At 38.1% G+C, this 24,459-nt stretch overlaps 1 protein-coding gene across 2 annotated transcripts in view; it reads left to right on the top strand.

The window, feature by feature from the left end:
• The window catches only part of Suv420h1 (suppressor of variegation 4-20 homolog 1 (Drosophila)), a gene marked incomplete in the record, with an annotated part of 58,285 nt that overhangs the window by 29,251 nt on the left and 4,575 nt on the right, over nucleotides 1-24,459 (top strand). The window contains 8 exon segments of one of the 2 annotated variants that reach the window (XM_013514163.1): nucleotides 3,021-3,089; nucleotides 7,719-7,884; nucleotides 8,418-8,527; nucleotides 10,244-10,410; nucleotides 10,687-10,706; nucleotides 10,786-10,922; nucleotides 15,188-15,226; nucleotides 16,884-17,080. In XM_013514163.1, the coding sequence (XP_013369617.1) occupies nucleotides 3,021-3,089; nucleotides 7,719-7,884; nucleotides 8,418-8,527; nucleotides 10,244-10,410; nucleotides 10,687-10,706; nucleotides 10,786-10,922; nucleotides 15,188-15,226; nucleotides 16,884-17,080 (905 nt within the window). 2 annotated transcript variants of the gene reach the window in all.

Below are 24,459 nucleotides of genomic sequence, written 5' to 3' on the forward strand. Positions count from 1 at the left end.
GTTTTTCTCCGGTACCGGGAACCGAACTCACGACCTTGCGCTTGCCAGGCAGGCGCTTTTGCCGCTGAGCTAAATCCCCAGCCCCGTGAATCATGTTTTGACACAAGTCTGGTAGCTTATTGGATACCACTGCAGAGACCCATGATACTAACCTGGACTGAGAAAGTTCTGTTAGTTGTGCCTCATAGACAGATAAAGAAATGTATAAAAGCATTTTAGAGAATTATCCCATTAAAATTACAACACAAGTTTCAGTGGTTTATGAAAGAATTTACATTCTGAAACACCTGTATTTCAGAGGGTGAAGGACTACCTGTTAATGACTTCTGTAAGAGAAAATGCTCCAATTTTCTGTAAAAGTCCTCCTAGACCACTGTTGGTCACCATTAGTTTAACCATGAGTCACTGAGAATCTTGTTAAAGTGCAGATTGAGTCAGTGGCTTGGGAGTAGGTCCTGGGATTCAGCATTTCTAACAAGCTCCCAGGTTACATTTGAAATTGTTAGCTCCTAACCCATCTGGCCTTTGAGTTTCATTGTGATGTGATAAATGGGTTGAAAAGTTTTTACCTGTAGTTCCTGAAGACTTAGTTAAAACCTAATAGTCATAAAATGTAAAGTTCAGAGGGGCCAGGGCTATAGCTCATGGTAGAGTGCTTACCCAACGTATGCCAGGCCCTAAGGTTCATTGTTCACTGCAAGAAATAGATGAGTAAAATGTGAACTAAAGGATTACCACACAGATATTAAAACTCAAGACTCAACTATCTGAGGACTTACAAGTTAAATTTCATCTTGTTTCTATAGAAATTGAAGCATCTAAAATCAAAGATGGTTAAACAAGGTAAACCTACAGAAGACATTTATTCACCTTAAGTGCAAAATTTGATTATACAGTTTCTAAAAAGGCGATGATGTGAAGCCAGATCTACTGTTCCCCAGATAGAGAAGGTTGGCTCTGTGTTGCCATGCCGGCCTGGTGTGCAGGTGCTGTTCTCGCCTTTCACCTGAGCTTTTGGTTCACACAAGTGTCAGCAGTCCTGTCAGCTGGCGTTTGGGAGCACAGAAACACTTGTCCTCTTTTTGTGGTGCTGGATGTCAAACCCAGGCTCTCATATGGCTGGCAGGTGCTCTACCACTGAGCTACATCCTCAGTGCTGCAGTAATTTTATTAATAGGCTATCTCAGTGAAAGATACACATTTTCATTTCATCTTCGTGAGCTTCAAAATAAAACTGTCTCTTCATCTTTTGAGTAACAGTTTACCAGAATGTTGACTGAAATAATTTTCAAAGATAATATTTTATAGAAAATAAGGAAAATCAATATTGGATTATACAATACTTCTTAAATTATTAGTTTGTGAAGGTCAGTCTTTAGGGTGCAAAAGAAGTGACTGGAAGATGTAATAGATTTTGAACTTTAATTATATGCGCTGTTAATTTTTGGACTGGGGGTATGTAGCTCAGTGGCACAGCGCCTGCCTAGCAACCACAAGGTCATGAGTTCAGTTCCCAGTACCAAAAAAAAAAAAAACCAAACAAAAATTGTTAGTTGGTTCTCTTTTTCATGTTTATACACCTATAATTTGTTCTTTATTAGTTTCTCATTTATACCCCTTTGCTTCCCTTCTTTCAGTGGACCTCCAGGAATAGTCTTTTAAAACAGTAGATATAGCTGGGCATGGTGGTGCATGCCTATAGTCCCAGCACTCAGGAGGCTGAGGCAGAAGGGTCATTGCGAGTTCGAGAACAGCCTAGGCTACAAAGTGAGCTCAAAGCCAGCCTGAACTGCATAGCGAGACCCTGTCTCAAAAAGACAAAAAACACAACAGTAGATGTTTAATGATTTGGCTGAATGCTTATGTTCTAATTTCAATATATTGCTGTATTTACCAACAAGTAAGAGTTATAGGATGAGTACTTAGTATTAAAAAAATAATAATTTTAATAGGAAAAATTTGTAGTTAGTTGACTTTTGTCAATTGTGCAGCAAGTTCTTAGCAAGAGAAGACTTGTTGATAATACCTCTGATTTTAAAAGGAGTTAGGGGCCCATCTTCCTTGGATTTCTCGTTAAAAGATTTCAGAAATCTTTTTGGAGAAATCCTTCTCTTCTAATTCTTCCTACAATCTACATACTGAGGAAGAATAAATGCCTTTTATAAAGATGTGTTTACAGCTGGGGATATAGCTCAGTGGCACAAATGCCTGCCTGGCAAGTGCAAGTCCTGAGTTCGATCCTTGGTACCGAAAAAATAAATAAATAAATAAAGATGTGTTTACTAGAGCATATACCACACTGTGTTGTTTGTATTTGTAGCTTGAATTTGTACTTTGTATTATAAATTAAATTAGTAATGTTAGTTATACATTTATGTATAACTTTGTAATGTAATATATACTTATGTCATATAATTATGTATTTATATATGATGCTTGTATACATGTGTATATATGCATACATCAATATATGCACACAAAAAAATAAAAGGAGTTGTAAGATGTTGTAAAGACAGGGTGGATGTTTTCAGTAATGCCTCCTTGTTTAGGCAGTGTGACTGTGAGATTTAATATCACCTGTGTGCAAGGGAGACTCAGGCAGGCAATAAGCTGAGGAGATAATGTTATAAAGCAAGTGTCATCTCAGGGTACTTCTCCTTTTTTTAACTTTCCTAATCCAAACATCAGTTAGTATACTCGTTTGTAGCTTCTACCACTATAACTAATTTTTATTTTCCTTTTGTATTTGTGGAATATGAATTTATAAATCACTTTAATTGCTTTAAAATTAGGTACTTGACTAGAATGTGTAAAGAAAATTTTGAGACATGACTTACTGTATAGGAAAAGAATTCTAACAACCTGGCATTGTTATCCTACTGAGCCTACCTATGGTTTCATGAAGTTCTTAAATATTGGCATTTTAAAGAGTTTTGCTACAATGAATATTATAAGTCTGTTTAGAAATTACAAGTCATACAAGTAGTTTTTTACTGTTATTTGTTTTTGCATTTATATAGCGCCTTTCCTTCGAGGAGCTCAAGGCATTTTTCAAAATCTGACAGTTTTCCTCACAACAACCCTGTGAGGTAGGTAGAGCACATTACAAACAGTAATAAGATACCAACTAACCTGTTTCAACCTGTGTAATGTTCTTTAATGTTAATTTGAGGTGTAAGCAGAAACATGAGTTGTAACAAACCCTTTAAAATAGTTTGGGCTTAGTTATTCTTGAAGACAAAACTTGTACTTCATAACGGGCAGTTTTACAAGAAACAGTGGATTAGCTAAGCACTGATTGCAAGGCTTAGCCAGGTATGGTTATGGTTCTTGTTTATTTTCAGGTCAAGAAGCAGTGGAGAGGTCTGGTTCTATGACTTCTCTGCGCATCTACAAACACAGTTTGCCATGAAACTTCCTTCAGGGGGAAATGTGTTTACTGTTTCCTTATGGTTTTCATGTTTTATATTTTAAATATTTGAGCATTGTCTTTCTCTTCCTGTGTCCTCTTTCTTCCTTTTTTCTGTTTCTTTTCCTTTTCCCCTGCCTACTCCAGTCAACTCTTGATCATACATACTAATGAAGGGCACAGTAGTCAGCTAATACCAATCTACAACTTTTCTTCATTGCCACAGTGGTCTGTTGGGTTTGGAGACAGAAAAACCAAATAGCAAGAAAACCTGGGAAGTCAGTCTCTGGAGAGAGAGGGGAACAGGTGTGTGGGAGTGTGAATTTGGATGTTTTTTCCTGCCCTTTTTAGTAAAAACTGATTGTAAATTATGTGTTTTTTTATTTCTTATACCATGCATTGATCAGAGGCATAGGAAAAGAGAAAATGTTTGGTTTATGTAAAGTAGAAGATTTTGTGTTAGTAGGGCGTATTGTTTTGGAAATGCCAAAACCCTTTTCTCTTACCACCCGACCTGCCACCTCAGTACTGAGTTTAAAAATCTAGAACCCTAGATCTCAAGCCCACATACTCAGGTGGCAGTGGTGGCACATTCCTTAATCCCAGCTACTCGAGAGACTGAGGAGAGGAATCACAAGTTGAAAGACAGCTGGACAGCTTAGCGAGACCCCGTCTCAGAATTTCCTTTTTTAAAAGGGAAGGGCTAGAGGATACAGATGCTGGGTTCAATTCCCAATTTAAAAAAAAAAAAAAAAAAAATTCATCCTTTTCACTGTCAGTATATAAGCCAGAGGTGTTCATTGCTGGGCTTAGTGCTGGTGCTCTAAGCATGAAGTGACACAAGAGGGCTCTCTTAGGACAGGCAATAGAGCCAAGAGCAAAAGCCTGAGTAAAAAGTCCCACCTCTAACATAGATTATTGCTAAGTCGTTGGCCCGCTAATTAACCTTGTTAGGCCTTATTTTCCATATTTGTAGGGCCAATAGAATTGTTCCAGATAACCTATATATGTTTAAGTATCACAGTTATGCAAGTTATATGGGAGATTTAGAATGATTATTACATTGAAAGGAGAGAGTATTTTTCTGTTTAATAATAGAAAATTATATATTTCTCACAGTATGTTGTAAATGGGATTTATAATGTGTTATAAATGGGATTTGATTTCTACTGTTAGTCCAGTGATTTTTATATGTATTTACAGGATAATTGAAAACAAGTGTTTTCTGCTTGTCTGTACCCATAACCATTTTCTTCCACCTTCTCCTCGCTATCATTTCATGCCTATAGCAGCCAGCTGTGATAAAAGGTTTAACATTTTTGGGACAAAAAAAATACATTGTCATGAAATAGAGGTTCTTACTAATGAGTAAGATTATAGGGGATAGTTTCATGAGTTTAGTTTGTGTTTGAGGCAGTACAAGTCAGAAAAGTAGAAACAAGCTCAGGAGTGAGGCAAAATAGTACTAATTATTTTTTGTTTTAGTATATAAGTTATTTGGCATCATGAACAAAGAGTACACTAAACTAAGGATACCTGAGAGATAATTTTAGATAGTAAGAAATGCGTTTCAAAAAGCATGAATATACATAAAGCCGATTAAAAATATCCAGGATTCATTCCAAGTCAGTAACTTATTTTTCCAAAATGCTCTTAAGATGAGTTTAGCCTTGACTCACTTTTATATATGTTTAGACATTAATTTTAGGTCAGGTAGGGGGGTTGTTTGTTGTTGGGGTTTTTTATTTGGCTTGACTTGGTTTTATCCTGTGCTGGGCATTAAACCCAGGGGCCTCCACATGTGCTTCACAAGTGCTGTACCACTGTGTTGTGTCCCCAGTCCCATTTAATTATTTTTAAACAGTGTCACCATTGGTCAGTTGCACATCAGACATCTAAAGATGGCTCTTTCTGTCATTTGTAGTCCTGCCACATAATATTGTGGATAATTTATTGCATCTACTCAAAGAGATCTATGCTTTTCTGATTACTGTGCAAGACATGGCTTCTGTTTTCCACCATTTCATATTTTATATTGCTTGAAGTATTATTTCTTAGCTAATAGCTGCTTTCTTTTGGTTTATGTGTTCTGCATATGCACGTAGCCCTGTAATGTAAGGTTAAGGACTTCTTGTTTGAAAATGGAAATAAATGCTCTATGCATTCCCTCAGGTACCTCTAGGATGTGTTTGAACTCTTTAGATAGCTCGTTACTGAAACTAGTATCTGTAACTAGTAAGTTTCTAGTGGTATCAGTATGTGTTAGTACACATGAAATTTTGTAGAAATCTTGTCCAGTAAACAGTATTATACCTGCTCTGTACCTCATTTCTTCCCTCTTCCTGGTTCTAGTACTTATTCCTAACCTTCTGCCCTGGTCAGCTATTTGAATCAGGCGTTATTAAGATCCTTTGCTTAGGGCTGGGGATATAGTGCAAGCACCTGCCTGGCAAGTGCAAGGTCCTGAGTTCAATTCCCAGTACTGAAAAACAAAATCAAAAAAAAACCCAAATAAATAACGATCCTTTACTTAGACTTCCTCTCACTCTTGCCTTCCCTTTAATTTTTCCTGCCTGTAATATGCTTTTTTAGAAAGCAATCTTCACTACCTTCATTGCTCATTTCACTGTCAAATTCAAAACCCTTTCCAAACAGTTCTTACACCTTAGGAATAGTTTCCACTCTTGCATGTTGATGCCTTGCCCAGATACTTGATGCATATATATTTATCTTTTATTCCCAGTTAAATTTTCCATTCAAGAGCAGTGTTCATGTCTTTCTCTGGTATTCCTCACAGTAGTATTTTGTGAACTGGTGTATATAAAACACCTAATAAATAATCCTCTGAAATATTGTAGCTAAAAATCTTACTGAAATGTTTACATTTGTAATACAAAAAGAACTCTGTTGAATGCTGCCTTTGCTGGAGCTGGTGCTAGACCTCACCTCAGTTGTAACATTTTCAGGCTCATGAAATGTGCATTTTTATATATTAAAGTGCATAGTTCAAATGTTCTTTCCTGGGCCAATAATACTTTTTCTTTATTTTATTTGAACAGCAATCTGTTACTCCTTTTTCTGTTGCATGTTTTGTTTTTTTAAAATAAAGGCCTTATTTCAGAAAATTAGACAAATTAACACATGAAGAAATTTTGAAATTTAGGTCTGAGTAATGCCAGGTGCAGTGGCATATGCCCACAGTCCCACCACTCTGGGAGGCTGAGCAGGAAGATCACAAGTTCAAACCCAGCCTGGGCAACTTAGTGAGACCCTATCTAAAAAAATAAAGGTGTTAAGCATGGTGGCACACATCTGTAATCCCAGCGCTTTGGAGGCTGAGACAGCAGGATTGCCATGAGTTCAAGGCCAGCCTGGGATAGTTCAAGACCAGGCTAAACTACATAGTGAGACCCTGTTTAAAAAAAAAAAAAGTGGGATGGAGGGGCTAGGGTGTAGCTCAGCATGAAGACCCTGGGTTCAATCCCCAGTACTGAGGAAAAATATCTAGAGTGTGTTTAATCACAGTATATACATTTTATTGAGAACACAGCTTGAGAGCAGAGGGCTCATGAATTGAAGTCTCACTTCGACCATGATTGCCTCATGTGTTGATACATGCCTTAGTAGTGTAATATTCTCAAATTATGGCTGGTTTTATATCAGAAGCTTTTTTAAGTGCTACTGCAACAGTTGCAACAGTTTTTAATGTTACAGCAGTGTCACTGGCTGAGTTAACTTTCTGCATCCTCTTCCTCTGAATGCATTTGTCAAGCACCTGTTTGATGTGGGTGGTTATAACATCAATGTGTATTTAAAGACCAGCTGGGATTTTTCTGTGTTTGTTTTCATTTATAGCGTAATTTTTTTTGCTTCACCATACTTTTGAAATGCATTCCTTGCACTCTTCCAGATTGATTCTGCATGTTTTAAAAAATTCTTACCATTCTTTCAATTACATATGCTTCATTCTAGGTCTTTAATTTTGTTCCTTCCCAAGTAGGTGACTAGTGTAAGCCTGAAGCAGACAGCTTTTGTTTGAATCATCTAGTCACCTCACACTTAAATGCAATAACAGTGAAATTAAAATATTAAACTATAGTTTAAAGAAAAATCGCATTTCCAGGTCATTGCCATTGTAATTGAATAATAATTATCAAGATTGTTTGTGGATTGTTTTCTTTTGTTAGGTCTTTGTTGAGGTAACTATGGCTGTTTTTAGGGTATAAGTTCTTTTTCAAGAACTTGACAGTGGATCAGTAGCCTAAGAGTTGTGGTAGATAACTAAATCTCAAGTTTTGATTTCTTTCAGATTTCGGCCTATTAAAGGACGGCAAGAAGAGCTAAAGGAAGTAATTGAACGTTTTAAAAAAGATGAACACTTGGAGAAAGCCTTCAAATGTTTGACTTCAGGTGAATGGGCACGGCACTATTTTCTCAACAAGAACAAAATGCAGGAGAAATTATTCAAGGAACATGTAAGTTTATTAAGATTACTACTGTTAAAAAAAGGTTAATATTAATCAGTTTGCATAAGAGCGTATAATAAAGCCTGAATATTAGTGAACACTGAAATTTTAAGTCCTTTTTTCATAGACAAGTGAACATGAAGATCTTAGAACATATGAGGTTGGATGACTAAGAGAAAACTGTCAGTTGGATATGGTGGCACATGCCTATAATCTCAGCACTCAGGAAGCTGAGGCAGGAGGATTGCCACAAATTTAAGGCTAGCCTGGGCTACATAGTGAGTTCAAGACCAGCCTGGACTGCGTAGTCAGACCCTGTCTTTAAAAAAAAAGAAAGAAGCAAAAGATTTTTAGAGAAACATAGACCAACTTTTAATCTATGAAATATACGTCAGTACTATGTATAGTACTAAAATATAATGATAAAGTTTGTCATTTAATGATCTTATGTTTCTTATGGTACTGCGGGTGGTGTGTTTTTACAGTATTGAGACATTCTAGCATGAAAAACAATTCAAAGTCATTTTTTTCTATTCTTTTAGGTATTTATTTACTTGCGAATGTTTGCAACTGACAGTGGATTTGAAATATTGCCTTGTAATAGATATTCATCAGAACAAAATGGAGCCAAAATAGTTGCAACAAAAGAGTGGTAATTATATTATTCTAAAACCATAAATAACTTTATTTAAAGATCAGTTAAGTTACTCTTAAGATGCAAAGAAATTTCTGGTAAATATTTAAGCTAGCATTTATCCTGAAGGAACCAGCATGGTGCCACTGTTGTGGCCCATTGGCTGAAGTTGGAGAGACTCAGTTCCAATCTGTGGGCCAAAGTGTTTTTTGTTTTCTTGGTGTTGAACCTATTTCATGTTTAACCTCCTGGAAGATTGAGGATGCCATGATTGATGGACACTTCCAGAGTCAGTCTTGTAATATCCTAAAGGAGAGGTTGGGGGTGAAGTCATAAGGGCTGTAGGTCATTAATGGGTAGAAACACCCCAAAACATAACTGGCTTAAAAAATACAAATGTATCAGTTTGGGTAAAAGTGGTAAGAGTTGAGCCTATAGAACATGGAAGACAGAACATATGGCTGTCTTTCCTATAATGCCTGTTCTATACCTCCTCCAAGAAGAAACTTGTGGCTTCTTTCAGGTTCTTCAGTTTCACTGTTCTTTGCTTTGTTAGTTTGTTTTTTAATACTTGGGGATTGATCAAACCCAGAGCCTCATGCATAGCATGCTGTATAGTAAGCTACATGTGCACTGAGTTGCCCAGGCTGGCCTTAAATTTTTATTCCTCCTATGTCGGTCTCCCAAGTGGCTGGAATTATAAGCATGTATGTGGGTTTGAGTATGTGTGTTTGAGGTCTAGCATTCTACATCTGCACTATGTGGTATAGTAGGTACCTGCTACACTTGAGTCCTTGAAATGTGACCAATCGGAGTTAAGTGCTGTGTGATACACACCAAAGCACTGTTTCTCATTAATAGGTCTCATATTAATAACCTACTGAAATAGTATTTTGGATACCTTGAATTAAAAGGTATTATTTAAAAATAATTACATCTGGCCGTAGTGGCATATGCCTGTAATCCCAGCATTGGAGAGGCTGAGGCAGGAGAATCACTAAGAGTTTGAGGCCAGCCTGAACCACATAGTAGAATAAATAAATAAACAAAAATAAAATATTTTTAGTTTCTTAATGTAGTTACTAGAGAACTTTTAAGATTGCAATCTGAGCCCAGGCACAGGGGCACACACTTGTTATCCCAGTGGCTCAGGAGGCTGAGGCAGGAGGATCAAAAGTTTGAGCTGAGCCTGGACAACTTAGCAAGACTCTAATTCAAAGTAAAATTGGTGGGGCAGGGGCCTGAGAATACAGTTCAATCATAGGGCACTTGCCTAGCATGGGTTCAGTTTTCAGTACCAAAAAAAATGTAAATTGGTTTTGCATAACATTCCCAGTAGTCAGTGTACCCTAGCTGGTGACACCACAGTTCTTAAATGCTGCTAGTCCCTGTCTAATTCAGTTGGTGGTCAGCAAGTTTAATGTAGTGCAGAAACTATTTGAGCACTTCTCACCTGTGAAAAACGAGGCTAGTTGCCACAGGGGATTCAGAGACACAGCTACCTAGTTTCTGTCCTTTAGGGGCTTTCATTCTCTTGTAGAAGTAAAATAGATAACAGGTAGCCGTAGTACCAGGCTATGGGGCTCCAGAGAGGAAGGGGAGACACCCAGGTGGGATCCAAGTATACACAGGTAGGGCTTCTCAGTTTCTGTTGTTGAGCAGGCTTGTTTTATTGAAAAGAAGCCGTATTTATAATTTGCAGTAGTTTTTTAACACATCACATATTTTAAATAGGAAACGAAATGACAAAATAGAATTACTGGTGGGTTGTATTGCCGAACTTTCAGAAATTGAGGAGAACATGCTACTTAGACATGGAGAAAACGACTTCAGTGTCATGTATTCCACAAGGAAAAACTGTGCACAACTCTGGCTCGGTCCTGCTGCATTTATAAACCATGGTAAGCTGCATTTCTAAGGTGACTGCACTGGTGTTGAGAGTCCTACCAACATTAGGATAGCCTTATCTGAGTCAGTAAAACCTGTTTTCTTTAAAGAAGATTTTGAAATAGGATTTTCCCCCCACAAATTTATTAGCTATTCCTAGTTAAACTTAAGACCTTAAATTCTATCAGAAGTTGTAAAATTGCCTGTAAAGGTTTTTCAGATTTTCATAACTATTCGTGTTTCAGATCTCACCAGCAATTAACTGTCTTTTTCTTTTGGGCATTTTTCAGATTGCAGACCTAACTGTAAGGTAAGCATTAAAAAACAGTTCTCCACTATTTCATTTCTGCCTCAACTATCAGACTCTTAATGAGTTACTTTCCTTTCAGTTTGTGTCAACTGGTCGAGATACAGCATGTGTGAAGGCTCTAAGAGATATTGAACCTGGAGAAGAAATTTCTTGTTATTATGGAGATGGATTTTTTGGGGAAAATAATGAATTCTGCGAGTGTTATACTTGTGAAAGGTAAGATACTAAGATTTTCAACTTAAACGTTCTTTGTTAGTTATGGGTATTAACTCGTATCATTTAAATGCAGAGATGGTTTTTTAATGTTCTGTAGCACTGCACCCAGTGCAACGTATATAAACAAAGTCAAATGCTGTGCAACTGTTTTAGAGACACTGGCACTTTCCCTTTATAAAATCTTAATATTACCAACAGTTGTGAGTGGGTCAGAATAAAAAAGTGCTAAGAGAGAATGGGTAATAGTTCATGTACGTGCATACATGTGAATGCCACAGTGGAATTGCCCTTGAAATGTCAAGTAAAGTTTCTAATAGTCATGTAAAAACCCTGAAGTTTTCTTGCATCTCATCATTCTGTGTCTTCTGAAATTCACATTTCCATTTATGTACTCTACACAGTTTCTAAGTCCCCTGTTGGCGTTCAGCCGGGAGCCTCTTTGTTGCATATCTAGATTCTGGGTCCTGAGCTAGAGATGTGGTTCAGGGGTAAAGCACTTGCGTAGCATGCACAAAGCCTTAGGTTACTCCCCAGCACTGAGAAAAGAAAGAAAAGGAAAAGATTCCGGGTCCTTCCAGAAATTTCCAAATTGCTTTGACAGAGTATCAGTTCCCGCCACTCATTGGAGTGACTTCTATGAACATAAGCTTTTTGGAGGCAGCATCATAAGCTAGTACAAACCAGGACTGCAGGAAGGCTCCTCTGACAGTGGTGAGGTGGTGCAGATAGCACAGGCCACACAGGGAACAAACCTCACTTAGTGGAACCCATTTTGCTACCTTGCATTGTGCTGGACACTTAACCCACTTGGCCTCACTTCAGTGTCCTCAATCTTTCTGCTGTGTGTGTGTGTGTGTGTGTGTGTGTGTGTATTGAGGATTAAACCCAGGTACCTCAGACCTCACATATGCTAGGCAAATACTTTACTGCTTAGGTACACCCCTAGCCCTTTTTAAATTCTGAGACTAGATCTTACTAAGTTGTCCAGGCTAAACTCAAACTTGTGATTCTCCCAAGTAGGTGGGCTTGCAGGTGTGCCCCACCATGCCCAGCCTTCCTATTGCTTTTATAGATATAAGCATATTTTTCATTTAAAGCCACTGCTGCTGCTTAAAACAAGTAGCTTAGGGGAAAGACTAGGCACCATTTCCCTCCTTTCTGGGTGGTTAGGGATCTCCAGCTGTAGTGAGAGAAGGCAGGGCCACAGTGCTACTCTTGTAGGTTCTTTGCCAGCTTTGAGCTCTTCACCAAAGAGGTTTTGCTTAGATCTTAGGCTAGCCCACAAAAAGGCCCTTTAATTCATAAAGTCTTAATTATGGTTTAGTAATACCTTAAAATCATTTTATAGGGAAAACAGAGTAAAAAAGTTAAGTGCCTATAAATTAGAGTCAGACTACCAATGTCAGAATTCCACACCTCTGTATTTCATTAGCTAGGTCATTTTGGCAACTTACATAGCTGCTTGTGTCTTAATTTCCCCATCTGTAAAATGGAGATAACATATTTCATAGGGTTGTTATAGAAATTAAGTTTGGTGTTTCACATAAAGCACGTCAAACAGCACATAGTTAACATACAAATATTAGTTATAAAATTATTTTGTCATTTCTGGTTATATTCCCTTTAGGATAAGAGCTTCATAAAGGCAGAGACTTGGACCTTTTTATCCCCAGCATACAGAACAATAGTGGGCACATAGTAGATATAGTAAATAAATAGAATGAATAAGTTTTTAGAAACTGTCCTGAAAACCAACACAGAAATTGCTTATTTAGGTCCTGTCTAAATGGAATGGCATACCATAAAACAAATAGGTATGGCTATTGTCAGACTATTCAAGCAGTTTGGTTGAAAAGTTGGCTGCATATTTTCTGGAAATTCTCAGGAACACCAAATTGTTTCTGTCTTTATACACAGTAATAGCTGGGAGGATAAGACTAATCAAAAGAGCTTATTCAATTATTCATCAGATGTTAAATGAAAAGTTACTTTGTATATAGGCCCAGTAGTGCAAAATAAATAAGACCATCACTATGCCAGCTGTCAGAACAGTGCAGTGAAAGAGCAAAGATACACAGGGTTTGTTTGCTTGTGTGTTTGTTTTTTGAGACAGAGCTATGTAGTTCAGGCTGGCTTTGAACTCACTGTGTAGCCCAGGCTGGTTTCTAACTCACAGAGATCTTCCTGCCTCAGCCTCCTGAGTGCTGGAATTATAGGTGTGTGCCACCACACCCAGCCACACACACAATGTTCTGGGACCTGAAAGGGGAAAAGAGCTGGCTCTGAGGAAAGAGAATGAACAGTGTGTGAATGAGATGCTAAGGCTGAGGGTAGACTGTCCAAGAGACACTGGAAACCTGTTTCTGGGTCATAACTGTACCAACATCTGCTCCTAGGTAAGTATGGCACATTTCACTCTTAATTTGAAGGATGAAATCTAATGACGACCTACAAAAATAAGACCTAAATAAAAACACCTATGATTTTAGCTGTAGAGACTTTAAAATCGTAAAAGTACTACCTTTTTCCTAATTAATTTATAAATTGTGTGGCACTTAAGGATTTTATTTTTCAAATTGGTCAAAATTATTTTCAAGTTAGCTGGGCATGGTGGGACACACCTGTAATCCCTCTCTGGAAGGCTGAGGCAAGAGGATTGCATGTTTGAGCCCAGCCTGGGCAACTTAATGACTTAGGGAGACATTGTCTCAAAATGAGAGTAAAGTGAGCTGAGGAGTAGCTTAGCATGAATACTCTTAGTTCAATCTCCAGAATTATTTTGAAAATTATGAAACTAAATCTTTAAACTTTTAAAGACTGTTAGGAGAGACTTTTACTTAATAGATATTAAAATTTCTCTAAAATATTTGTGGTAAACCTTGATTAGTGGCCCAGAAGTAGACAAAAAGAGAACATGAATAGAATCCTGGAATAAAGGCAAGTATGTGTGAGATCTTAGCATATATTGGGAAATGATTTATTTAATAAGTGAGTTGGTATAACTTACTATGCTTCTGGGGATAAAGCTGGATCCCCATGTAACATCTTACACAAAATAAAGTCCTTTTGGATTAAAGATCTAAAATAAATAATACAGAACTACTAGAAAAAAAATTAGGAGAACCTGTGTCTAACCATGGCATATAGGAGATCTTTAGGGCACAAGACAAGAAGTGGTGAATCCTAAAATGTTTAAGTGGTCAAAAGTAAATGATTTACTGAAGGAAAATAAAAGTACATATGGCAAAGAACTCATAACTTAATAACCTAATAAAAAGCTCCTATAAACTCAGAAGAGACAAAAGTAGAAAAAAGGTAGAGGAGGAAGAGATGCATCAGAGAAAAAATATCCATTAACAATGAAATTAAGACAAAATTAAGTACAGTATTTTCACTCATCAAACTGGAAAATATAAGCATAATTTGTGCTGGTGAGATTGTGGAAAAACAGATGCTCCCTATCTTGCTAGTAGGACCATAAATTACTATAACCCTTAGAGAAAGTAACCTGGCAGTATTTATTAAAAATAAGCATATACTTTTCCTTGGCAGTTCTACATGGAAGAGGAAATCTTTCCTATAGAAATACAGCACCAGTAAATAAGGATTTGGTTTTAAGAGCAGCCTGACAGCAGTGTTTGTGCAAGAAAAAAATTTAAAACACAGTTTTCATAATTAACCAGTGAAGAGTGATCAAATAAATAATGGTTTACTCTGTGGAAATATGCAGCTTTCAAAGCATATATTCATTGCAGAGTTATTTGTCCATGATGTAATAAGAAAGTTACTTGTTGCATAAATTGTTTAATATTGTTATATTTTGGTTTTATTTGAAAAGAAGCAGTGATGTAAATAGTTGTGTAAACCATGGGAGAAGAAGGCATTGTTAGCATGTGGTTAGCACTAGATACATATATCTCCTAGGATTGTCTCTCATACTGCAGCAGACATGAGCATATATTAACTATCATACATTAAAAGGAACAAATAAGAGAGCCAAGTATAGTAGCACATACCTGTAATTCCCAGCACTTGGGGCTGAAGCAAGAGGATCACAAGTTTGAGGCCAACCTGGACTACCTAGTGAGTTCAAAGGTGACCTGGGCTATATAGCAAGACCCTTTCTCAAAAAAATAAGAAAGAAAAAAAGAAATAATGGAATGAAAGAGTTTTACTTTAAAGATTCTAATTTCTGAAAATTCCAACACTACTACTATACTCCTCTTAAACCAAAGCCTTACTAACTGGTGCTCTTATTTCTATAGGATAGATTTCTCCTCCACATGGGACTGCCAGGGAAAAGGGTATGCTTATTTTTAATAAATACTGCCAGATTGCTTTCTATTAGGGTTATACCAGTTCATGGCCCTACTAGCATTTGTGTTTAAATGTACTTTAAATATGGCCTGCCTTTGCAGAAATGTTACAAGTTGTTGTTTTTAAAAAAGAAAAAAATTAAAAAACATGAGTGTATCAAAATAATTTCTTAATCACTATGGAATGAGGTAGCCTTTGGGATTTATACAAATGTGTTCAAACGTATGTTAGAATGAACTCTGATGGTTGCTTGAAAATTGAGAATTCTTTTTTGCAAGTGATTTCTGTCCCACTTTTGAAAAAAAGAATTGAAGCAGTCTCAATATTTTTGTTATGTTTTACAGTAGCACTATAATCACAATAGAATTTTAAGTCTATTTTAGAAAGGTGAAAAAAACAAGAATGTTAATCTTTATGTACAAAAGTAATTACTGCATTAGATTTAAATCCGTGCTGCTTAGCTTTTAAGAATAAGGGGGTAGGGAAAGAAAGAACATGTATATTGTCCTTTACCATGGGGTGAAACACAGTAATTCCTTGAGAAATTATTTCTTCCTCATCCAAACTCTAAGAGAAATAAATCACATGGGACTTGTAGAGTGTGATAGTGCTTTAACAGTGGAGGGTATCCACGATTTTGTCACATGTTCAGAAGCTGTATTACATGACTTTCTGTTAAAAAGCTAAGGCCAGAAACAAGCGAGACAATTTTGGCCAAAGGAGATTTCTTGGTTTTAGTATATGTTATGCTTTTGTTTAACCTTGTTGACTCATAATTTACTTACTCTTTTTAATAGAGTTGAATAAAACATTTTACTGGTATACACTGACTGAAGCAAAGATTGGCAAAGCTAGATTCGTCAGGGAAATTTAAGAAAATTTCTTACTAAGTACCCTCATTTACTTCAGAATGTATATAGTTAAGGCAAGGTACAAATCATTCTTACATGGTGTAAAAGCAAATCTTTAAAGTATTTTGTATTCAGTAACACTATTAAGAACATTTGTGTTTATTTTAAAATTTAAAGGATTGGGCTGGGGATTTAGCTCAGCGGCAAAGCACCTGCCTGGCAAGCGCAAGGTCGTGAGTTCAGTTCCCGGTACCGGAGAAAAACCAAAAAAAAAAACAAAACAAAAAATAAAATTTAAAGGATTTATTTAACAGTTTTTATTGTTCCAGGAGACAGATTTTCACTAATACTAGTTTCACTTTTTACACAGAGTTTCAGTTATAATTTGTTCCTAGCATTAAGTTCTAGGTAATGATTTAATATATGCAAATTCCATGCTTTAAAAAAATTTCTTAATTCTTAATATTTAGCAATATAGTTTTAAATTATACAGAACAAAGCAGTAGTAATTTAACATGTGGGTTTTTTAATATTACAGTTTAGATCTAACTATTGTGCCAGTAGTTTTTTAAATTGAACAATTGGTGACTTATTTTTATCTACATATGAAATTGCAGCTTTTCATAGGCAAAGTTATTTTTATCAGATACATGCTTGATTTCTTTGGAGAATTCTAGACCTGGCGGTGGTAATTGAGGCCTCATCACCATTAACCTCAAGTGGCTGAGTCCATGTTTATTGTGAGTAAATGCACATACTCCGTTTGTTTAACCTGTGGTATTTTCTCTTTCAGACGGGGAACTGGTGCTTTTAAATCCAGAGTAGGACTGCCTGCGCCTGCTCCTGTTATCAATAGCAAATATGGACTCAGAGAAACAGATAAACGCTTAAATAGGCTTAAAAAGTTAGGTGACAGCAGCAAAAATTCAGACAGTCAGTCTGTCAGCTCTAACACTGATGCAGATACCACTCAGGAAAAAAACAATGCAAGTAAGTAAGGGAGATTTGATAAGATAATTTTTTTAAGAGTATTTTCACACATTTGCTTTCTAAAGCATGCTTCAATAGTTGTGAACTTCTAAATATTGAGAGAAACTGGGACTTACAAGCTTCAGCAGCACTACAAGGTTTTAGAAATGCTTTGAGTACAGAGCACAGTGTGTATTCCACCTCCACATTTGGTGCCATATTTTAGACTTCTTTTTAGGATACTTGGTAACTGGAATTGAATTCTTCATCTTACATTCCAGAATCATCATATGTTAGAGGAAAACGTTTTGAAGATGTTAGTGACACTTGAAATGGTGTCAGCAAGCCCTGCCAGAAGACAGGGAACTAGGTAGAATTATACAGGCTCACATGTGTCCAGTGTCTAGTCAGTCTGTTAGGAACACATGATGGATTTAGGAGTTTGTAGCTTCTGGGTTGAAGTCTTCTACCTTTTAATTGCTTGCTTAAAGTTTCTCGGTGAACTGACCCAATTCACCAAACCACCAGTTTGTAGACTCAGAATTGTGCTAGAGGAGCATTTGGATATGTGGCTGTGTTATGGCATATTCTGTTAACCACTGCAGAAAGTAGCAAGAAAGATGAGAAAGAAACGAACTGAGATACCAATGGGTGGTGGAGTGGGGGAGGGCAAGATCCAATGGAAACTGGAAAACGAAAATGAAGAATAAACAGAAAAGGAAGAGAAGAAAACCTAAGCGGGCAAAGAACAGCACATCATGTTTATGGAGCTTTGAAGTACTGAGACTTCTCTGATGCTACGTTCATCTGGGTAACACCAGTGCTCTCTAGGTGCCGCTACAGCAGCAGGCTCTCCTATCAGACTTGTCTCTGACAGAGACAGTTGTTAGAAAGGTTTAACTTGGTGGTCCCCAAAGTCTGCCTAGGCTGGCACTCTAATGTCGGTGAGACTTTAGAGGTGCTGGTTATGTTAGGCTCTTCTTCTGTCTTCATATGTTTTCAGCCCGATACTGGGTGCTCCCTTCCCATACAGAAAATCCTGAAGAAAGGTGTCTCACATGATGGTGAATGTTACTGCTGTGGATTCCTCAATCTTCCTGCTCCTGGGAGTCAGAGGCCAGGTGTGACCTCTGTAGTGTAAAAGTAATAGTATAGTTCTAGCCTAAACTTTTTAGTTAATGTCCAAAGTGAACAACAAAAAGTTAGTCCATCCTTCACTGTTTACTGTTGATTCTGATAATAAATGCAGCGTAATGAACATTTGCTTTCTGAGTCTGGTTCCTTGGTGAAACTGAAGACTTGTGAAGCCCATTTTACAAATGCTTACATAAAAACACTTAGGTGCCAGCTCCCAACCATACATGGAGAAAGCTACAGAGCTGCCCCCAGGGAGTAGCTCTATGATGTACAGGAGAGTGTTTTGTGTTTTTGTGCATTAACTTTATTTACTAGTGTATAGGTCCTGAACTCAGTACACTACTTACTTGAAAAGGTCAAGATACAAATACTTTTTGGAAGATGTTGAGTATACTAAAATGTAACCATCTAGGAAATATTTATTACTAAACCAAGTAAGTACTTATTAAAATCTGCTAGTCATTAGAGAGATACAGAAGTGTATGAGATTCAGGCCCCTCCTGCAGGGAACTTGTGCCTATGTAGTAAGTGACAAATAATTCCAGAGCAGATGGATATACCATTATCTCAAATTTAGAGGGAAGTGATAATCCCTTTGAACTATAATCTCAGCACTAGAAAACAGAAAGCCACCACTTTCTAGTGACTGCTTATATTGGAGTGCTTGCTTTATGCATATTACCTTTCTGCAACATGATTGAGGTAATCTCAGGGTTGGCATAACTAACTGAGGTCATGGAACAGAGTTGATAGATACAGCTCAGTACTATGAAGGAACTCAGCTTTCACCAGTCTCTGAGACCATTGTGTGTTAAATTACGTTTACATAATAAGGATTTTCTCCAGTTCTCACAAGTATTCTTTTTAAGCTGTTTTTTTTGTTTTTTGTTTTTGGTGTTTTTGTCTGAACTATATCCATTTTTTAAAAAGAAAGACTTTTTGAAACCACAGTTGGAGAAAAGCTCAAGTTGCCAGAGTTCTTCTTCCCAGGGAGGTAGGCACGCATTGTGTATGTAGATGTGAACTGTTTTTTTATTTGCCTGGCTGCTCATCCTTCTTTTTTTCTTTTCTTTTTTTTTTTTTTTGCATTACATTGCACTGCATTGCATTTAAGATTTAGCAGCCAGGCTGGGGATATAGCTCAGTGGCATAAGTGCTTGCGTTGCAAGCCTGAGGTCATGAATTAGATTCCTGGTACCAAAAAAAAAAAAAAAAAAAAAAAAGATTTAGCAGCCAATAGAGTAAGTACTCTCTTTGAACAACATGCATACAGAAATATTCCTGCCTAGTCAGAAGAGAAATCATTTCTTCCATGCATGCCCTTTTTTTGTTTTGGAAGGTATATTGGGAGCTCCAACTTGACTTTAGCTTTAGCATCCAAGAGATGACAAACCCAACTCAGTCCACATGTCTCAAATTACAGTGTCACCTTTGGAAAATCGTAGTTTTTTAGTCTCCTTGGCTAAAAAACTCACTGGCTCAGCAGCTTTCTGTAGTTAATGCTGTGATACAGGATATGAGACCTGAAGGCTTTCAAGCAGTACCTGAATGTGTGGACACAGTCTCTGAAAGTGTCACAGCAATACAGGCTCCAGGTGGTGATATGGCCAGTAGATGCAGTTTGTCTTAACTAAGGAGCAGCTGTCCTAGACCTGGTGGCTAGGCTGCCCTTTCTTACTCCCAACACTGCCATCTGCAGTTGATCTGTACTGCCTTCTGCAAGCCTGTGGGATGCTTTGAAAGCTGCCTCAGCACCCTGTTCCTGGTAGCTGCTGCCAGTCGGTCACGTAGGTGAAGGCTGCTTATACCTGCCTAGTTAACTTCTGGAGACTGGGTCTTTAAAATCCTATTGGGAGCTTTCTGGATTCTTGAGTTCTGAAGATGCTAAACTGTATGAACTGTGTATTATCTCAGTTCATGTAGTAAGTGTGCATTCCCAGTGCAGCCTGAGTGCTTGGGAAGGCTTTGGTGTCCTTTTGCTGCTCTTCCATCTGACTAAGGCTCGATGCTACACTGCCTGACATTTCTGCTGATGCCTTGAAGTGACCATGATAGCTATTCAGTGGGTCTGTCACTCATGAGTTGGAACTGGCACTATAATTCTGTGATAAGCCTTCAAGTAGCATCACACAGGAAGTAAAAACTCAGGATTTTAAGCCACAGACCTAAGTTCAAGTCCCATCCCTACTGCCTAGCAGATAGATGATTGTGGGCACACTAGTCCCTGAGGTCTTGTTTTTCACAGAAGTGGGACAGCACACACTTCCCAGGCCATTAATGCCATTCTGTGCAGCACATAGCAGTTGCTGAGAGTATATCTCAACCTTAGCTATTGTCCAGGCTTATTCTCTGGGATTTGGCCAGGCTGTTAAGGAAAGGTAATTTACACAGGGTAAATTAGTGCAGAAGCAAGGCATAGCTTATCTCCACTGATGGCAGAACCCTTAGTGTCTTGATGTACTTCTTAAACCCACAGTTGACATTTAGTTTGCCTTCGTGGTCACTGTCTTCCTCCTTTAGTCTTACTGTCACAGAAATCTCCAACCCTATACATGCATCCAAAAAATGTACTTTTGTTTTGGACAGTGAAGGACTCGTGGCACTTTAGTGGACTCTCCTCTTCCTATAGCTCGTGTTTCCTTTGCCTGGTTATCCGAGTTTGCAGCCTTTAATTTGATGACCTTGCCTTTTGACTGGGCTTCTGATGAGCTAATGTTTCCAAACAAAACAAAAATACATTGATAATTGTACAAATGTGTAAATGAAATCTCATGTGGCATCAAATATAGTCCATTTTGTGATGAGTTTAGAACACAAAGCACAAGAAATGCTTTGTTAGTGGTTGGCATGGCTGTCAACAGTGAATCTTTTGGAAGAGAGAAAGTTAAAACAGGTGCTGAGAATCTTGGGTACTGTGAGAATACATCTGAAGGGCACCCTGCATTCCAAGAGACAGTCATCAAATGCTCCCTGAGGCAGGCACTGCCCAGGCTGAAGCTCAGCTGGAATGAGAAGTTGGCCACTTGAAGCATACTGAAAGCAGAGGGACTTTCATATGTGTGTGTACAAGTGAAGGGCTTGAATGAGTAAAACATCATGACTGCAGTGGACGAAGAAGGGCTGTGACCATGGTTTAACTTTGGGCATTATTCTTAGGACTAGGCTAATTGAAAGGGTTAAGCTCAAAAGTGACAGGAAGGAAATCGTTCTGGCTATGTGGATGAGAATGAGCTATTGGAAAAGCAATAAAGATAGGAAAAATACTATTGTTTAGGCAGGAGGTTGTGGCATTTGGGACAGAAGCAGGTGAGTTCCAGTGACATTGCAAGGCTCCATGGGACAGGCACTGTGGCAAATATAAGGCAGTTAGAGATGGAAGAGTCCAGGTTGGCCTCTGGCCTCCTCTTGGGGCAGCTGGGTAGCTGGACAGATGGTCTGTTGTGTTACCCATGAAGTGAACTCAGAAGCTACCAGGGATTTGATGGCTCAGTGCAGGCACATGGGGTGGGAAGATGTATGAGAAATCGGCATTTGGTGATGGAGATCTGTAATTTAGGGGGGAATTGCACTAGAGAAAGTGGGTAGGCAACTGTCGGCACATAAATGGTAAGAGGTAGGGTAAGTAAGTGCTTATCACCTGGATAATCTGTATAGTTTCCAAAGGGGTCAGAGCAGCAGAGTGAAGGAGTGACTCAGATGGAGGAGTGTTGGGTCGGGAGACAGGAAACCAAGAGTGCGCTCTCTGATGGCCCAGGGAAGAAGGAATTTCTTGAGAAAATGGCTGTCAGTGTCACATTCAGAGAAATAAGGGGACAGGCAGAGTGTGAAAAGTATACACTGAATTTCCTGATGAGGCTGTCAGATTGGAGGTTGTCTGCTTGGAGGAGCTGGATCCAGATTGCATAGGGATGCTGATGAGAAGATAATACAGAATGTGTGGTCGTGGTGTGGGTTGACAGCAGGTGCATACCAGCAGTGGTTTAGAAGAGGAAAACAAAAAGGTCAGGAACCACTTAGCTTCATCATAGAGGTATAAGATAAGCAAAGGATCTTTACAGCCAAGCCTGAGATAGGCACATGACAGCCCAACAGGTGTAGTCCTTTATTGGGTTTTGTCTGGCAACAATCAGAATACTAATGTGCATTTAAATGTACAACGCCTCTACTTAGTCCACCTTGTAAACAAGTCATGGAGAGTTCTCTGCTAACAAAGTCCCAAGGCTGTCCACAATGGCACACTTGTCATTCCAGCTACACAGAAGGATCTTAAGTTTGAGGCCAGCCTGGGCAACTTGGCAAGACCCCGACTCAAAACTTAAAAAAATAAAAAAGGATAGAATATCTTTATTCTATCCCTTACTCTATCGTTATGCCTGGCATGCATAAGCCCCTGTGTTTAATCCTCATTACTGAAGAAAAATCCCTAAATCCTTATATTTTAAATAATAATCTGAGCAAGTAGTTCTGTATAACTCCAGATCAAAAGAAATTACTTGTCCTCAAATTGGATAGTATCCTAACATCACTCCTCCTGCTATTCTAAAATGGAGTTGCTTCCTTGGTAACAGCCCGCATGAGTAAGTGTATTTATTCTTGGTTCAGTCAGTGGAGCTTATTGCTGTGAATTATGCTAGTTTGGGTAGCTTGAAGTTATTTATGAGCCAACCTAAATACAGAGCCTTCTATTCTTAGTAGTATGGTAATTCTGGAATGCTTGTTTTACATCTTGGTCCTTTCTCAATAAGAAATAATGATAACTTTCTTGCTTAGCTGTGCAGAGGGAATGGCAGTTGCCTGGGCAACGCTCGGGCATGTGAGAAGACTTCTAGTCCCCAATTGGGCAAGCTGTGTGCAGGTCTTGCCCATAGTCAGGGTTTTCACCCCCATTTTCTACATAGAGTAGAAATTGGTTATCACAACTTTCCTACTAAATGATTTTTACAGTTTTTTCTTAATCAGATTTTATTGGTACATTTTAGATATACATAATCACAGCATAGAGAATTTGTACCTTACATGGTATAATTTGTTTTTTGGGTTTTTTCCCCATTCCCCTACCATCCCTTCAACCCCTCCTAATCTCCCCAGACTTTTTAAAGTTTTTGTTGTTGTTTGTATGTTTTTAGTCAGGGAGAGTGTTTTTTTGTTTTGGACTGGGAGGTGAGAAAACTAATTTAAAAATTGATGTGAAACTCTATAGTGTAAGTGTAGAGAAAAAAAGACAACAGAAAATTAGTGGCAAGGGCAGGAACTACAGGAGCAGTGTAACCCAGAGCCACTGGGCCTTCTGAAAAGCCATTCAGTGGTCACCTCAGTCCTTAGGTTGTATTACCATCTGGGGTCGTGCTACCTTTTTGTATCCCTGTCCTGGAAGGAAGCAGTTGGACCCTCTGTTGTCATGAGAGCATGTGTCTCTGGCTGCACGCTGCTTCTTTGTGCATTGCATGTGGCATCAGCAGTCATGAAGGGACGAGGTCATGTTCCTTGCACAGCTCTTCTGGGTGACAGCCTACCCATTGTCTCTTCTGGTCCTCACAGTTGAAGTGAACAGCTTATAATAATTAGTATTTTTTGATAAATAGTTATTGAGAATGACAATACATGGTTCATTGGATCTGTTTTTCTTGTTTTAAGCCATTGTGATAGAATTTATCTCCTAGAACCTTCAGTAAGATATTTCTCTTCTATATTACTGACCAAATAACACACTTGGAATAAATGAGTAATGGGCTTTAGCAGCATATTTAAAATGATGATTTTAGAGCTAGGGGTGTATGGCTCAGTGGTAGAGCACTTGCCTACCATGGGAAGGACCCTAGTTCAGTCCCCAGCATCACAGATGATGATGATGATGATGATAGCAATAGAATAAAGAGAAATAAAATTATTTTAAGAATTTGTGAAAGAAAACCAAAACTATTATTTTTACTTTCCTTTGACTGATTGCAGTACTGGGGATTGAACTCAAGGCCTTTTCAGTGGGCTTACGTCCCCAACCCTTTATTTAAATTTTTTTATTTTTGAGACAGTCTTGCTAAGTTCTTGAATTCTCCAAGCTGGTCTCAAACTTATTCTCCTGCCTCAGCCTCCCAGAGTGCTAGGATTATAAACATGTGGTATCACACCCATCTCCAAATCTTTTATGTAAGAAAATTCGTAAGTCAGGAAGAAAAATAGTTTTGGCCAACATCCTGACAACTGAAGAAGCTTAAAAATGGAACTCTCAATCCCTGCTGTGGTGAAGAGCTCTTTAAGCATAAGAT

Source organism: Chinchilla lanigera, unplaced genomic scaffold (assembly GCF_000276665.1).
Source record: "Chinchilla lanigera isolate Chin_1 unplaced genomic scaffold, ChiLan1.0 scaffold00021, whole genome shotgun sequence".
NCBI classification, from domain to species: Eukaryota; Metazoa; Chordata; class Mammalia; order Rodentia; family Chinchillidae; genus Chinchilla; species Chinchilla lanigera.